Below are 16852 nucleotides of genomic sequence, written 5' to 3'. Positions count from 1 at the left end.
TATTTATTTTATTTAAATAATTCTTTAAATTTGTATAAAAATAATTATTTACATTAATATATAAATTTCTAATGATATCATGTTAATTAAAAAAATTCAAAATTAAAGGGATATAACACAGTTAAAAGAATTTTAACAATGATTAGATAGAAAGATGAAGACATGTATTAGGCAAAATATAAAATTATTAATTATTTAGTGAAACTACTTGAGCATGGAAATAAGGTCCCTTCATGATCTTCCAGTAAACCTTTAAAACACAACTTTTTCACTAGAAAATTTTAATTTAAAAAAAAATAACAAATTAGTTAATTTTGTTGTTTAATTAGTTATCGAGTTGAAGTCGGTACTTTGAGAGATTGACTTCAAAGTTGGCGTCTTTAAGAATCGAATTCAATAAAAGCCATTAGTTAAAAGTGTTGACTTTGAAGTTGATTCCTAGGTGCCAACTTCTCCATTGGCAATCTCAGTCCCTCTCAATGGCTTTGGCGACCTAAAATGCTATTGGGAAACAACAATGACTTCAACACTTGCAGCTATGGCACATCTTCCTTTGTCAGAGGTGAAATCAGAATTTTAGGAGTCGAAATTAAATTGTAATTTTTATAATAGTAGAAATATAATTTTATCATTTTTAGGGGGTCAAAGTACAATTTTACCTTCACTAATTTAAAATTTTAAAAATTTTAAAAGACCTAAATTTCTATTTAGGGGGCACAGGGCGCCTACCAGCCCCCTAGCTACACCCCTACCCTTTGCCATGCATAAATCAAATCAATTTGTAAATGCTATCGAGAAACAACAAATGAATTTAAAAGAAGCCTGATAAGTATGTGCAAACTTGTGAAAGTATTAATTAAAAAATTGGACAAGTTAGTTTCATATGTTAACCAGTTTACTCCCCAAAAGTATGATATATATAAGTGCTTTAGCATTTCATAACGGCACATAAAACTCTTGAATCAAATTTTTTTTGTTATTCTCTCATCCATAATATTCAACCTCCTTAAATCATTAAAGTAAGTTTAGATTTTAGATTTGTAAAATTTTAATTTATTATTAGTTTAAATATTATTAATTTTTATAATTTATTACTCGGTTAAATTTGTAGTTTTATTAAAGTGTTTTAATAAAATATATGCAAGTTTTCTTCAAGTACAAGAGTTAGTTTGTCGATTGAGTTTTAACTTGATTGGCATAAACATTGCTTCCAATACATGAGAATGTGGGTTCAAGTACGCTGAAATGCATTATCCTTCTATTTATGGGTTGGAGAGGGGCTATGGATAATTTTAAGCATTGTATAAAAAAAAACATATATGATCTTGAGCTTCTTTTTAGAACATTACTTTGTTATATCGACATATTTTAGTATATTGCTTGTTTAAAGGTTAGTATATTGTTATAATATTTGTAGGTGTGTAAAATTTTAGTTTATTGTTTGCTTAAATGTTAGTATTTTGTTATTTTTCTTAAAGTATTAGTAAACTTTTTAGATTATTGTCTGTTTAAATATTATATTGGTAGATTGTTATAGATTTAGTTCGCTTAATGATAAATTTGGCCACTAACGTTTATATATTTTGTCAAAATGGTCTTAATTGTATTTTTGAGCCTTTTTTAGCCATCAACTTTTGTTCTTTTTTTCAAGTTGCTTTTTTAACCGATTTGATGAAAATACCATTAAAAAGTTAACGGGATAATGTGGAATTTCATACGTGGAATATTTTTAATGAGATGTAATTTATTACTTACGTAACCCAATAAGATAATTACATGTGAAAAATAATAAAATAAATAAATCATACATGAAATTAAAAACATAACTCTCAATTTAAAGAAAATAAACTTAATTATCTAAAATAGTTTCAAAATGAATGCATGCTCTGTTTGCTAAGAGGTTGTTGAAAATTATGGATGGATTTTTAAAGAATAAAATTAGCTTTATAGAAAAAGAGAATGAGAGGTTGCGTGTGACTATATCTACACACAAAATAAAGAGACTTAATTGAAAAAATCTTAAACTTACTTAACTAAATGTGTCATAAACTCATTTTGACATTTACTAATCCCTACACTGTATGTGCTCTTTGAAGAGGTAAACGACTCCATTCTCATGGGTGGGGATCGAACCCTCGACCTTGTGGCTAAGGGATAAGGTGAGAACCACAACACCACATCTCTTGGTTAATCACTCGAAACCTACTTTAACATAATTTGAACTAATTTTACAATACTCATGTGAATCCATGCAATCTGCATGCATGTCATTTGGGGACTGAAATTCAAAAAAGAAATTATACAATGTGAAATTTGCACTTGAGAGTCCGATTTCAAAGTCAACACCTTCTAGTAATGACTTTATAGTGTCACAGGACTAGAACTTTAGTCTGACAAACCACGCGACCTTAAGCTATTTCTAGGGTTCAAATCTGCTTAAGTCAACCTTACTCTTGAAAAATGAGAATTCTCTAAGGCACTGAAGCAAATAAAAAACAAACTCGAAAAGGAAAAAAACCATGAACGAACAAAAAAGCCACAAAAAATAACGCACACTAAGTGTTTGAGTAAATGCTCTCAAAAGTATTTTATTACAGCTAAATGGTTACAAATGAGGGGGAAGACCTCTATTGAGCTCCCCTAGATCCAACGATACAGATTGAATTATATCAACGACTGAGATTAGTGCCTATTTACAATATGAGAGTCCTAAGGGATTTAAACTCTATACAATCTTATCCCTTAGGATTTACATTAACCATGGTAACTTTAATTTTACTGGAGTGTTTCACTAGGCCATCAATGCTTCAAGTACATGGGCTTCTCCATGTGTTTCACGAATGAGCCCCATTTAATCAATTGACCTCCATGGAACGCTTTGTGCGCATCCTTCACTAGCTTTGATCCGCAGCCCGTGACATTCTCCCCCATCCATTGTCACGACGCCCTTATTGCGTCCTCGGAATGACACTAGTTTGACTCATCTAGAAACTATCATAATGCCTCGACAGGTTCCCAACTAGTCTCTCTGTTAGGTAGTTTTTCTCCCTCGAAACTTTTACCTCGACTTATGTCTCCGTTGTCGCTTAACTTGAATTGTATTTCTGTTGTACATCTCAATCGTAAGAGGTCACTGCTCTTACTTGCCCTCATTGTGATTTTCCTAGATCGAGATCCCCTTGATCCTCACAAATAGGCTTTGACACACGCATATTGAACACCAGGTTAACCTTGGGTATTGCCACTAACTCTGGTTTGTAAGCCTCTCGACTTACCCACTTTATAATTCTAAAAGGACCCTTGTGTCTTTGCCAAGACAATGGTATGTCACAATGTAAAACACTAAGAAAGTGTTTGAGATGTACCTTGTTTGTAGCATTTACTCAATTTAATTGTCCAATTTGCATCACTAATTTTCCCATAAAGTCTGATGCATAATCCACCTTTCTTATAAGTGCCCACTAATAATTCACCAGGCTTCATATCAATTACCTACCCCTCTAGCATTTTCAAGGGGATCTTTGTAGCACTCTCATCTACCAAGTCAATGTTGTTACCACAATGAACATCCTTAGTTAGATGGATTATAGACAATATCTTGGTTCCACCTCTCATGTACCGACTTACCAGCACAACACATTGTTGTTGTCGAGTATCCAAGATACATATAAAGTCAGAAAAAAGAACTATTTGATCATTAATCTTGTCAAGAAAATTCAAGTCAAGCAAAAATTTGTAATCATCCAACTGAATTACCTCAAAGTCTTTTTTGTCTTTTTTTTTCTAACTTGCTTCTCAACTCATTATGTTACTCCCACAGTTAGGATCTCATTGGAATTTAGCATCTTGATCTTAGTTGATCTACTAACTAGGAGACCAAGTTTACCGACAATTTTCTTCAATATGAACAAGTCTGACGCCTATGTATCAACAAGAGCATTCCTTTTTCGGCTTGCGATGTTGATGTCCACAAACATGAACCTTTCATACTTGTGATCTCTATTCACTTTTTCAAAATTGAGTATTATTCACACAAGCTTTAACGCCTCACTTTTTGGCTCTATTTCATCTTCTCTACAGATCGTGGATAGCTTAGATTGATCTGGACAGTCCCGTATCCTATGCGAGCCACAACATAAGAAACACTTCTTTAGTTTTTATTTTATTTTCTCTAACCCTCTTAGCTTCGACAAAACTCAAGATCAAACCAAGTTTTATCGATGCTTTGACTAGCTCATCATGTAACACCCCAAACACGGCCTAGACGTTATGGTCGAATTTAAGAGTATTACGAAGAAGAGTTTTGAAACCGATGATACTTCGATAAAACCATGTTTAGTTATTTGATAAAACGTCCACGTATTATAAAACATATTCATTTATACATATACATTACTGATAATGTTCTTTAAAGTTAACCATTTATTTCGCAGTGGAAGTTTGAAATTCTTTTAAAACCAAAACCAAGCTCGTGTTTCCAAAAGCCCATTTGTTTGCGTAAAGTGTTTTTGTTGATGTTGCAAAAAAGAAAGAAAAAAAAATCCAAATCCAAAGTTAAAACCAAACAATCCAGAGAGTCCCAAAAATTACAAACTCTCAAGAAAAACCAAATTTTAAAGTTAAACCATTATTACTAAATAAAAACAGTTCTCTGTCCAGTGGTCACCGCTGAGCCTCCATCGTACCGACCCGCCTAAGTCTGTGGATTACCTGAACAGAACAGACAAACAGATGTGAGTTTCGTAAACTCAATGTGTAACCCAACAGAAATAGTCATGCAACATACACAAAATTTTATATACAATCAGATATAGATTCGGACCTAAGTCCATAACAGATGCGACACCACCCATCCCAACACACCATATAGGGTTAAAAACACCACCCATCCTAACACACCATATAGTGTCGATGCGACACGTAACAAAATAATATGTAGTTAAGCTTCCATAATTCAGGCAAAAGGTCGCCGTAGAGATCACTTCCTCTACATATGCAAATCCCACCCCAAACACAAATACAGAATTAACATGCTCGTATACAGATAACATATATGCTCAAACAGAACAGTCAGACATATCTATCAATGTCCTACTTAGATTAGACTATCAGAATATCAGATCACATGAATTAGGGTTGGTTAGCCCCTTACCGACCCTGCGATAGGCCCACAGTCGATCAGAACGACCCGTGCGACCCTAGGGGAAATTTTAAAATTCTGGGCCCACATACCCGTGTGGCCCACATAGCTTGGCCAAAAATCCATACGCCTGTGTGGCATGCCCGTGTGGGCTCACACGCCTAATCTGGCCTAACCCGTGTGGCCCACATAGCTGTATCTTGCACACGGCCACAACTACGACATTTACACAGTCATGTCTCATACACGGCCAGGCACATACCCGTGTGGCGTTGATATTGTCCATTTTCTGCTTTCACCGAACCTTAATTTTTCGTGTTTAGGGTACACACCTGGTTTAATTTTGATGCGAAAACAATCCCGAGCTCTTCCAAACCTAAAAACCAATACCCCAAACATCGATTTAATTACCATAATACAAATTCACAATAGAATTCAACAATTTCCAAGAGCTTACTGCCAACGAAAAACCCCCGCTAACGCGTACTAAGCCGTTAAAGTGAAATTTCCTACCTCACCACCTTCACCTAAACACAGATTCCATCAATTAATAACTATGATTAAACATCGCTAACATCTCCAAAAACTAAACGTTAACGACGAGAAAAACTCTACATACCAAATTAAAATAGAGAACTTGAAATCCTAGCAGCAACGATTGGACGAAGAATTCACCACCGAAACCAAAAAGAATAGAAAGGAAAAAGCGGAAAGAAAAAAAACAAAACTGCAGAGAAAATGGGAGCACAACTAACGTCAGTTTTTTTGAAAGTAAAAGAAACAAATTTTGATAAATCTAGGCATTGATCTCCTACTAACCCAATCTCACCTACCCACTCTCTCATTCACTCATACAGACTTCCAAACCCATCCAAACTCTCTCTGACAACTAAAGCAAAAATTAACACTCATGCTTACGTCGGGATTCGAACACAAAACCTTCAACAAGCTAACTCCTTACCATTCAAACTAGCAGGCTCATTCTGATATAAGTTACAAACAATATCAAATAAGTCTGCCCAGTAGGGATAAGGCTAGGATAAAAATAACAAAATTTTTCATAAATGGGACTTGAACCTAAGACCTCTCACATACACTCAACACACTTAGCCACTAAAGCAAATACTCACTTGCGTCAAATTTCACCAAAAGCAAACTTAAATTATTCAGGACGTTACACATCATCCCCTTCAATGGATAAAAATGTAGATTTTTTTTACAATCCCTCACTAAATGCGGACCATCACAAAGGAAGCATTTCACTGGCCCTTTTGGTTTGTTGGGTTTTCATTTCCCATTATGTGGTTTCTCATTATCACCATTTTTACCATTTCCCATATTGTCATTTTTAACTTGCCCCTCTTCATCATGGTTTCCCCACAATTATCAGTCTCTTTGAGCTTGGAAGACTAGAACTTGTCTTTTCTCGAATCAAGCTCGACGAAAGACCCCTTATCGGCAATGGCTATGGTAAGTTCAGTGGTACCTTGTCAACACAACTCCTGTTTTGCCCACAACTTCAACCTATCTTCAAACGAGTAAAATGCTTTTTCCTCACTCGAGTCGGAGATTTGAAATATCAATTTACTTAAGTCTTTGACATACTCTCGAACAATGCCTTACTAAGTAAGCCGACGCAACTTAGCCCGAGCCTCCTCTTCGGCATACTGTAGAAAAAAAATGCTTTTAGAACTATTGCGATCTCACCTCGTTAGTGGACCTACAACAACACCACAAAATAGCAACGTCAATAAAATAAACTACAATAGTGTTTAGCTTGGTGGCATCATCCTCGATGCCTATCGCACAAAAGTATTATTCCATCTCCCAAAAAACATTATGCACATCCCTTACGGACCTCCTTCCCTTGAACTCTTTCGGCTTTAAGACATCCATTTTACATTGCTTAGGGACCAAAGCCAACATCTACTTTCCCACAGCAGATCTACACACAGCGAGCTCTCCCTCAAGCTTCTCAATTTTTGACATCATGCCATCAGTTTCCTCCTTCAAAGCCACGACCACAACTTCGAGAGCATTATTCTTCTTAGTCAGCTTCTTGGTCTTGTCATTCATGGCAGCATTGAAGGTCTCTCTCATTACATCCCGATTAGAATTGAAAACCTTTGCCACATAGTCCTTGAGTTGCTCTCTCTTTGAATCTAACTCATTGGTTTGTCCCTCAACTACATCAAGTGTTTCCTTTACACCACTCATGGATTCTTCGAGATTGATCACCCGACCTTTTAAAGCCGACAACATATCCCCCAATTAGTTATTTTTTCCTAGTTTTCCCATAGGTCTCCATCGGCTCAATTGCTCATCTCCTCTTTTCAACATCTCAATCAATGCTTTCAAATAATAGCTCGGATACCAACTGTCACGGAGCTAGAGCTTTAGTTTAGCAAACCGCACAACCTTAGGCGATTTTTTGGGTTCAAATCCGCCTAAGTCAACCTTACTCTTGAAAAATGAGAATTCTCGTAGAAATTCTCTAAAGCACCAAAGTAAAGCAGAAACAAACTTGAAATGGAAAGAAGCCACGAACAAATAGAAAAGTCACAGAAAAATAGCACAAACCAAGTGTTTGAGTAAGTGCTCTCAAAAGTATTACTTTCAAATATTGCAACCGAATGATTACAAATAAAGGAGAATGCATCTGTTTATAGCTGAGCTCTCCCAAATCCAACGGTACAGACCAAATTACATCAACGATTAGGATTAATGTCTATCTATTATATAAGAGTCCTAACAGATTTAAACTCCATACAATCTTATCCCTTAGGATTTATATGAACTATAATAATTCTAATTTTACTGGTGTGTTTTACTAGGCCACCAAAGCTTCAAGCGGATGAATTTCTCCATATATTTCACGAATCGGGTCAGTTCAAATGGATTGAATGAGCCTCATTTAATCAATAGACTCCATGGGGAGTTCTATATGCATTCGTCACAAACTTTGATCCGCAACCCATGACAATAGTCGATTCTTCAAGGTGCTGACTACACTTTACCATCTACAAACTTACTAATTTGCTAAATAAATGAGAAAGTCTACTAATTTGCTAATTAAAAAATAAAAACTCTTATATCAAAGAAAAGACGAGCCAAAACTGATAAACCAATTGAACATCCACCGAGGCTTCAACTTCAGTGAAAAAAATAAACGCCGCATTGCATTAGTCTCACCTCAATTGCTATATTCAAACAGCATATTAAAACTCAATTGAGGGGAATTTTGCATTAAGAGCTGTTAACATAGCTACGTTTGTATCTAAAAGGATTATAAAAATAAAAATGAAAACAAATAAAAAGACTAGTTGCGTAATTTCATCAAGAGACTTTTTTTCTTGGAACACACCAACTAAAGTTAATTGGACACACATACAAGTCCCTTTGGGTCTAAAATTTACTTAGATTTAAAAGAAGATTCAATCTTAATTGGCGTGTCAGTGGTTGCTTATCTGTTGAATTTCACATCTTTTTTGTAACTGACATCCTCTACCATGGCCAGGATGAGGCAATAAAACTCAGCTTTAAAAATCCTTGTTGCCAACAATGCAAAACAAAATAAAAAAACCCTTGATGATATTTAAAGACTATGCAATTTGCTTTACTTGGGGCATCAAAATTGGCACAAAGTGCTACAAACTCAAGAATATCCTTCACATGCCCTCAAATCGGCATTTAATCCCATTGAATGGATCTAAAATTCCCCAATAATAAATTGGCAACTCTTGAACAATAAATAGATATAACCCAATCTTTTGCATTTTGACAAGCATTTACATTTCCTAGGCAGCGGCTATGCCATTGACACATTGCAGGAAAATAAAAGCTCCACAATGAATAAAGTATCCAAAATTACCACACCTGGGCAACAAACAAGATATTATGAATTCCCAATTTTCATTCAGCAAACAAAATCCAAAAGAACAAAATGAAAAGTAAGTCATTATGCGAGTAGTTCCTCTCAATTCCCACTCTCTATCCCACTAATAAAATGTGAGGTTAGTAAAATCACAGGATTACATTGGTGTAGTAATATGTACAACGCCAAATGCCTAACTTCTACAACCCCATGCATGTTCCTTGTTATTCATTAGAATATTGGATGGATGCTACAAGAATATTTCATCTTCTAATAACAGGACCCTTGTACAGCCCTCTCCGAATCACAAAGTCATCAGGGGGCTGAAAATCTTCTAACCAAGTCACTTCCGAGAACATTTCTCCATTCATTTCAATCTCACCTTCATTTTAAATGAGGAAACGAATAAGAAAATAGCATGCAGTATTTCTCTTCAGGTTACAACATATCATAGAAGCTACCATCTAATACTAGGTTCAAAATTACATTTCTTACCAGGTAAATCCCTTCCTGGGGACCTCCGGAAGTAAGTGCAGTGTCGTCCATGCTCTGAGGAGTAAGGTGGTGATAAAATATCAAAAATAGCACAGGGAGTCCGTGCCCTGAAACAATGGATGTTGCCTCCACTTGTGGGATAAAGTACTGTTGTTGCACAAGGGGCTGTCATCTCAGTATCCTTGACAAGTTTTGCAGCTCTTGCTACAAACCACCAAGAATAAGCAAATCAAAGTCAAAGATCGAAGAATATATAATAAGAGCCCTATACCCTAGGAAGGGTGAAGAGAAAATGCATTATTTAAAATCTGATACATCACCACTTTGTCTATGAATAAATTATCAATACTATTACATCTGTTGAACAAGCAACTACTTCAGTTGTGATTGGTGACAGATAGGCAGGTTTATCTGCCATAGGCCACCAAAAATCACTTCTGTTAATCAGAAAAAATCTAATCCACATTTAGTAAGTCGTATTTATCTGACCTCATATGTGCAATAGCTTCCTTTTCATTGCTCATGCTACAGGCAAGCCAGACATAATGCATAAAAATAAAAATAAAAAAATAAAAGAAGCATTCACTGAGCAGCCTCCTTAGCACACCCCTGAAACGTCAGATTACACCATAAAACCCCTAGATTGTATAGTTACTTTATTTCATTAACAAGTTTGTTGATTAACTTCCTCCACTTACTTTGTGAGCACCAAGTTGAAATCAAATAATTATACCCCATGAACAATTCTTCGGTTCTAAATTTACAGTTAATGGTTCCTATTTGAATGATCCCTAAATTTACCATAAAACCCCTAGATTGTATAGTTACTTTATTTCATTAACAAGTCTGTATCCCTGTTTCCCTGAATAATTCCTATTTGAATGAGGGTCAAAATATTTGGATGGGATCAAATTCCAATAAAAATTTGTTATTATGTTATTATAAAACCCCAAGCTGAACTCGATTAAAATCTCATCAAAGGTCAAAAGATATGCTTGGCTTCTATGACCATTCATTTTGTCTGGTTTGCTTTCAAACTTTTTTTTTTTTTTGGTGACAAAAGTTCCATTCAAATTTAACTGTGCATTTCCCTAGCTAAGTACAGTAGTCTCCAAATATTTCAGCAAATCAGTTATGTCCCAAGCATTCTCGATAACCTAAACTACATCCACACAAGATGAGAAATTGAACAGACCTCACTTCCTCAGATGCTAGCCAAAAGGTTCTTTACATCTACCCTATTGAAAGAGTCATTAGCTGTAACATAGAGACATCCACCAATGAGTACATTTAGTATTACCTAGGTCTTCTTTGTCCCATTCTCATCAACTTTCGATCAAGTAAATTCATACTAAAAGTATTTTCTGTCATTTTTAAACAAACCACCAGCACATTCATAACAAAATTAAATGCAGTAACACAAAAAACTGTATGTCACAAAGCAAATATAAATTTAAAAGGAGGTCCGTTTCTCTCTGTCTTACAAGAATGCTAATCCTATAATATAAATGGCAAGAACAGCAGTTGCATAGGATTTCTAACATCAGAAGATTAACAGAACTCTATAAAGGTACTAGATCTTCTGGAACAAATTAAAAGAGAAAACTCCTGAAAGAAAGGTATTAGGAAAAGAAAATAATTAAAAATGGGACTCATGAGGTTTCAAGGAACAAGGATGATCCCATTACTGGTTCAATAGGATACAAATATATTGATTTGTTATAAAATTTATACGGAAGAACATATTTTTCTATGAACATCCTTATTATGGTTTAGTTAGCATTCATCAAAGAAATGTGGAAATGTTAAAACACACCTTGTAGTGGATCTTCAGGCTCTGTTGGGTCAAGCCAATCATATGACTTAACGTGTAATGAGCCATAGATAAGCCTGCTCAGCACTGTCATTCCAGGATGATTGTGCAGAGGTATGAGAGAGGAAGGTGGCAAGCAAAAAATTCCTATCTGCAGAGAAAGAGGAAATCAGAAAAATGAAGGCCTGATGGTAGCTGGTAATGTAACTACAATTTTCAAAAGTTCAAATTTGATTTCAATGGAAGTGTTTATTTTAATAAATTCTAGGAGACTTTCAGCTAAAAATTCAACATCCTTGCTTTAAAACTCTAAAATTTTAGGTCCTCAAGATAGGTGATATCTTTAGTAATAAAAATGACAGGTTATATAAAGTTTTTGCTTACAGAGAAGCTGACGCACTCATGCAAGTGCAGATACTTAATTGGTGGCAATGAATGATGGGTTCCATTCTGCTCATTTACAGGACCAGACCAATTACGTACCACTTGTGCCTCCTGCTCCAGACCTACATCAGAAGGCTTCATTTTCTCTGAAATAAAATTGACATTTTGTGTTAAAATGCAGCAAACATGCTATGAAACTTGGTTTCTTCACTTCACGTGAAAACAGTGGTTTAAAATTTTGCATGGTTAATCAAATAACACCAAAGTTGTAATGATCACCTCTACCAAGAAAAGCACTTTCTCAATGTTATGGTATACCCTTGTACTAAGTACTCTAAATTAGAATAGTTGTAACCACTCACAATGATATGTTGATCCGAAACCATTAGAATACCAATAGGTTTCAATACTCACGAGGATAGGAAAAAAGAATTGGAATTAGTGTAGATAGATTCTAAGACCACATAAGAAAAAAGGGAAAATACAGAAACCCAATCATTGGTTTCTATTTTATATCTAGAAGGCATCCAAATGCTAAAGACTTATAAAGGCATCCAGCGAGTAAAAAACATAGACTGTTCCACAACAATGGAGCAACAGCTCAATGGGGAGAAAGCAGAACAATTTGAACTTTTAACTCATCATACAGCAAGCTTTTATGCTCAAGATAAAAGTGCTTCAAAGATGACTAGTAGCTATTATTTTGAAGGTTGATTTTTAAAGGCTAAAGGCATTGGGCAACTAGCATAATGAAGTACTGAAATAGGTCTTGGTGAGCCAGATAACAAATTTCTTGTTCTACTAAAACTCACTTTGTAAAAAGAAGTTCTTGCTTTTGTAATTAAAGCTGGTGGAAATCTGGAAAATTTTTGCCAATTAAATAATGTCAGGGTCTCTTCCTACAGGACAAAAAGTTGAACTTAAACAAAAATGAGCTTTACATCCCAAACAATGAAGGATAATAATTTTTCTTCTTCTTTCAGATTTAACAATCAGGCCACTTGGAAACTTGGTTTTCAGATCAGCCAAAAGGCATGGCACTATTTATTGGTAGATCATGCACTTGCCAAGAAACTAACATAATAGGAGTAGCATGAGGCAACTTCCAATAGCTGATGTCATCCGAAGAAAGATACAACTTATTTAAATTAATTAACCTAAGAGTAAATTCATATGTTTCAATTTTGATTGAAAAATAAATAACAGCTAAATTCTACAAAAAAGAGCTTCCATAGTATTTACTAACTACTAATTTCGAAAACAAGCAGAAAATTAAGTATTACTTTCAACATGATTTTATCTCAATTATAATACTAATAAAGCATAGCAGACTTGGTTCAACTATACGCTCAAAGAACAAACATGAAGAAAGAAGAATCAAATAGTGAATACCTAGCATAGTACGAACTCTTTCAAGAGCTTCATCAGAAACAGGGCCATTAGTCGAAAATGCCGCTTTGCAAGTGTTATAAAGCCTCTGTATATAATATGGCATGTTTGAAAAGACGATACCAACTTAACTGAATGGACCAAAAGCCTCTATATCAGTAAGCTGATAACGCCTTTTTGCAAGTAAGGTACTAATTGATAGTACGATAAAAGATACAATTCGGAGACAACTGGATCTGCGAAGTAACCCGACGGTAGTATATCTGCATGGCAATTATTTCATCATCCCTCCCTGCTAATCTCACATACAACCACCCCACCTGACAAGGTAGAACCCAAAGTAAATCAACATAATTCATTTACAACAAAAACAGAGACTAAATGAATATAAAAATCACAGCCTCCCTTCTTACGAATTTCAATAGTTCAATGCACAGTTTTATTGCTAATATTACTTTTTTTTATCGAACCCAAAACTTGATATCAACAATGACTAAAGCAACACAAATTATTTGCCAGTAATATTGCTACTAGTATAACATTAGCTAACTCAAAACAGAAAATGCAAGCAAATACAACAAATGCTAAAACATTGAAAAATTTCCCATTAGTTCTCGGTTTTTAATTTTCTACAGTTGAATCTAAATTTCTGGGGTTTAGATATGCAGAAAATGAAAACAAAAAACAATAAGGAATCCAAATTACGATAAACATAAAATAGGATAGGATAACAAAAATATAAAATGAAAAATATGTGTGCAATTAATTAAAAGAAAAAACCAGAAAAGATGGAGAATCGGATAAAAAAGGAACTAACCCAATTTGAGATCCATCAAACTGATGATAGAAATGTTCGAAAGAGTCAAAATAAAGAACAAAGGAGGGATTTATTTCGTTTAAAGAAAACAGAGTAAGGAGAGAAAGGGATCGCTGAAAGCAACACAACAGTGAGAAATAGGAAGGAAGAGGATCGTGGGGGAGTTTGGGGGGCTGCGCTTAGCTTATATGAATGAATATCAGCTTGATTTTACATAAATTGCCCTTTGCCTAAAATTCTCGTGCTTTTTTGCTTCTTTTTTCACCTAAATCTTCGATACGCTATTTTTTAAAGGTTGTAATCTTTCAAGTTCTAAAATTTAATCTCTACATTGAGTTTCTCTCCGTCTAATTTTATGTCAAAGGTAAATTAACTTTTTCAACCCTTAATATTTACATTTTTTTTTATCAATTTGGTCCTTTCCCTTTAAAAACATATTAAAAATTTTAAAAATTATTTTTCCATATTTTAGATTAAAACATAAAAATTTATAATTTCAAAAAGTATAGAAAATAAAAAAATTACAATTCAAAAAAATTAAAAAATTCCAATATTCATTGTTCTCTAAATCAAATTGATTGGACTAGGAACCAACTAGGGCATTGATCCGATGAGAGGTAAAAAATGGTTGACCCATGAATCGATACAGATTGATTGAACCAAGCTAAAAATCGTTTGAACCGATTTTGAATTGGTCTAGTCAATTGGTTCTCAGAACAATCAATTTAACCAGTTCAAATGTAACACCGATTACTCAGCCCAATTTTCGAGTCCGAGTTATAAGGTATCACATTCGTTGCCAGAGCAACTACGATCAAATCATAATTTTATCACAAAATTAAACATTTAATTATAAGTAAAAACAAGTATATACGATTATACATAACCATTTCCAAGTCTTATACGAGGTTATGAAAGCTCTAATGCTAACCCGAAGTTGAATGAGGACTAAACTGTAATGTTTAAAAAATTTCAAGTTGACACCGCGACGTCAAGAGGTTTCTCATTGCGACACAACATGCTGATTTGGCTCATCGTTGCAACGACCCTTGCTCGACGACACGTCGTGGCATGGTGACCTGATCTTGTCGCGACGACATTTACTTGACGTCCTAACATAACACATTATTTTTGAATAGTGTTAAATAGATATCAACTTACAAGTTCCAAACAACCAATATACATACCCAAACACATTTTTCAACCAAACATACATCCCCAATGAGTTCATATTTGAATCATAATACATTTCATACATGTATATATTCCATTCATTTAATCATTTTCATCCAAACACGAGCAACTTCATTGACTAACCAATAATCTACTTGACATAAGTATATATGCATATATACATACATTACCATATACACTAGCAACATCCCACACTTTATACCTTAGCAAATATTATGACAACTTAATTTGCACAATTCAAGCATATGTTCACTTTCAAAATACCAATTCCAATTCCTAAGGTTTATAAGTATCATACAATACCAAAATTTAACTCAACCTAAGTACATATCATACTTAAAACAAAAAGGAATTTACAAACTTTGGTAAGTCAATGATCGCTTGCTGGACGTTGGACCAACTGCTCGAACTACCTGGAAACTACTATACCTACCACAAAGAAAACAAATCGTACGTTGAGCAATTATGCTCAATGGTAATCAAACAGTATGCTGAGCAATTACGCTCAATGGTAATTCCATATTACAAGTCACAAAATAAGCATAAGCAATATAAGAATTCAATCCAAAAATGCTACAAATCAACTAAATCAATTTGCATATTCAATACAAGAATATCATTCTCCTACAATATTCTATTTGATAATCACATTTATATCATCCATTCTATTAGCAAAGATGTAACATATCTAATTCAATTACTTGCATATTCATTTATATACCAATATGAGGTTTAATCTCGTTTTCATTCAAATTTATACAACTTAATCAATTCACATTGTCATCTATAGGCACATATGATTATTCATTTACTATTATCAATGTAACACTGTAATTTGGTGAACTGGGTTAGATTGGGAAGACTATGCCAGTAAAGAATGCCTAGGTTGCTGGACTTAGCCCAATGAAAGTTGGTGACTGTATGGAGAAGTACTTCGTAGAACTTCGCTAATACGACGGGTATATTGGTGTAATGGCGAGGTAGAGATTACGACAGAGACCTTATTAAGCGAACATTTTTGCTAATAAGATCACCACCCGTGTTTTTACATAGTAGCAAGAGTAAGTAAAATAGCCTGAAGAACACGTTTAATTCATTTAACGTCCTATTGGAGGTAACGTAGGATGTGATTAATTAGTGAAAGCGTTTGAAAGTTAATGATGATTGGAGATAATCTTGATTAGTATTAGTCTGTGAGTTAGCTATAAATAGGACAAAGTAGTAGTGGAGAGAAGACTTCTGAATCATCTTCTCCACTAGACCTTATTATCATCAAAGAAACTAGAATTCTTCATTACTGACTAAGGTGTTAACTTTTAAAGCTTAAGATAACTTTTACGATAGTTGTTTACTGGTACATTCTTAAACCTTTCTTTAATTTTTACCAAATAGATAGATAGATGCTAACATAAAAAAGGTGGTAGTATATTTTGAATACTGGGTATGACAGAAACTTCTACTATTTGCATGTCTATAGATTCTTGCTAGGTCATAGCCTTTTTGGTAGTAGTTCTTGATAATTAAAGGAGTTGTTTCATTTTTTAAGCTAAAGACACGAAAGAAGGCCCTAGTACAAAGGGCAAGGAACCAATATAGTAGATAAAGCTTTAGAATAAAGTATTCTGGTGAGTTTCTCCGTATTTAAAGTTATAGTTTGTATTGTCTCAATTAACAATTTTCGTCGTTCAACAAGGTAAGTGGCATTGTCCCTTGTCACTGGTGTTCATTTCCAGAGGAATATGTTCA

At 34.4% G+C, this 16852-nt stretch overlaps 1 protein-coding gene across 2 annotated transcripts; it reads right to left on the bottom strand.

Moving 5' to 3' along the window:
* Positions 1 to 8729: 8729 nt before the first annotated feature.
* LOC105779509 (plant cysteine oxidase 5) lies at positions 8730 to 14201 on the bottom strand. Of its 2 annotated transcripts, none has more exons than XM_012603289.2 (6): positions 13913 to 14201; positions 13099 to 13415; positions 11707 to 11852; positions 11326 to 11473; positions 9510 to 9713; positions 8730 to 9016 (listed from the first exon to the last, which is right to left on the bottom strand). In XM_012603289.2, the coding sequence occupies exons 2-6, from the start codon at positions 13199 to 13201 to the stop codon at positions 8949 to 8951; spliced, it is 669 nt and encodes a 222-aa protein (XP_012458743.1). In that variant the 5' UTR covers positions 13202 to 13415; positions 13913 to 14201; the 3' UTR covers positions 8730 to 8948. The 2 variants fall into 2 exon arrangements, with proteins under 2 accessions (XP_012458743.1, XP_012458741.1); XM_012603287.2 differs by lacking the exon at positions 8730 to 9016 and adding an exon at positions 9034 to 9396 and having other exon boundaries at positions 13913 to 14198.
* Positions 14202 to 16852: the final 2651 nt, after the last annotated feature.

Source organism: Gossypium raimondii, chromosome 4, assembly GCF_025698545.1.
Source record: "Gossypium raimondii isolate GPD5lz chromosome 4, ASM2569854v1, whole genome shotgun sequence".
In the NCBI taxonomy this organism is placed as follows: domain Eukaryota; kingdom Viridiplantae; phylum Streptophyta; class Magnoliopsida; order Malvales; family Malvaceae; genus Gossypium; species Gossypium raimondii.
Note: the sequence above shows the minus strand (reverse complement) of the source record. Positions and strands in the feature narration are given on the sequence as shown.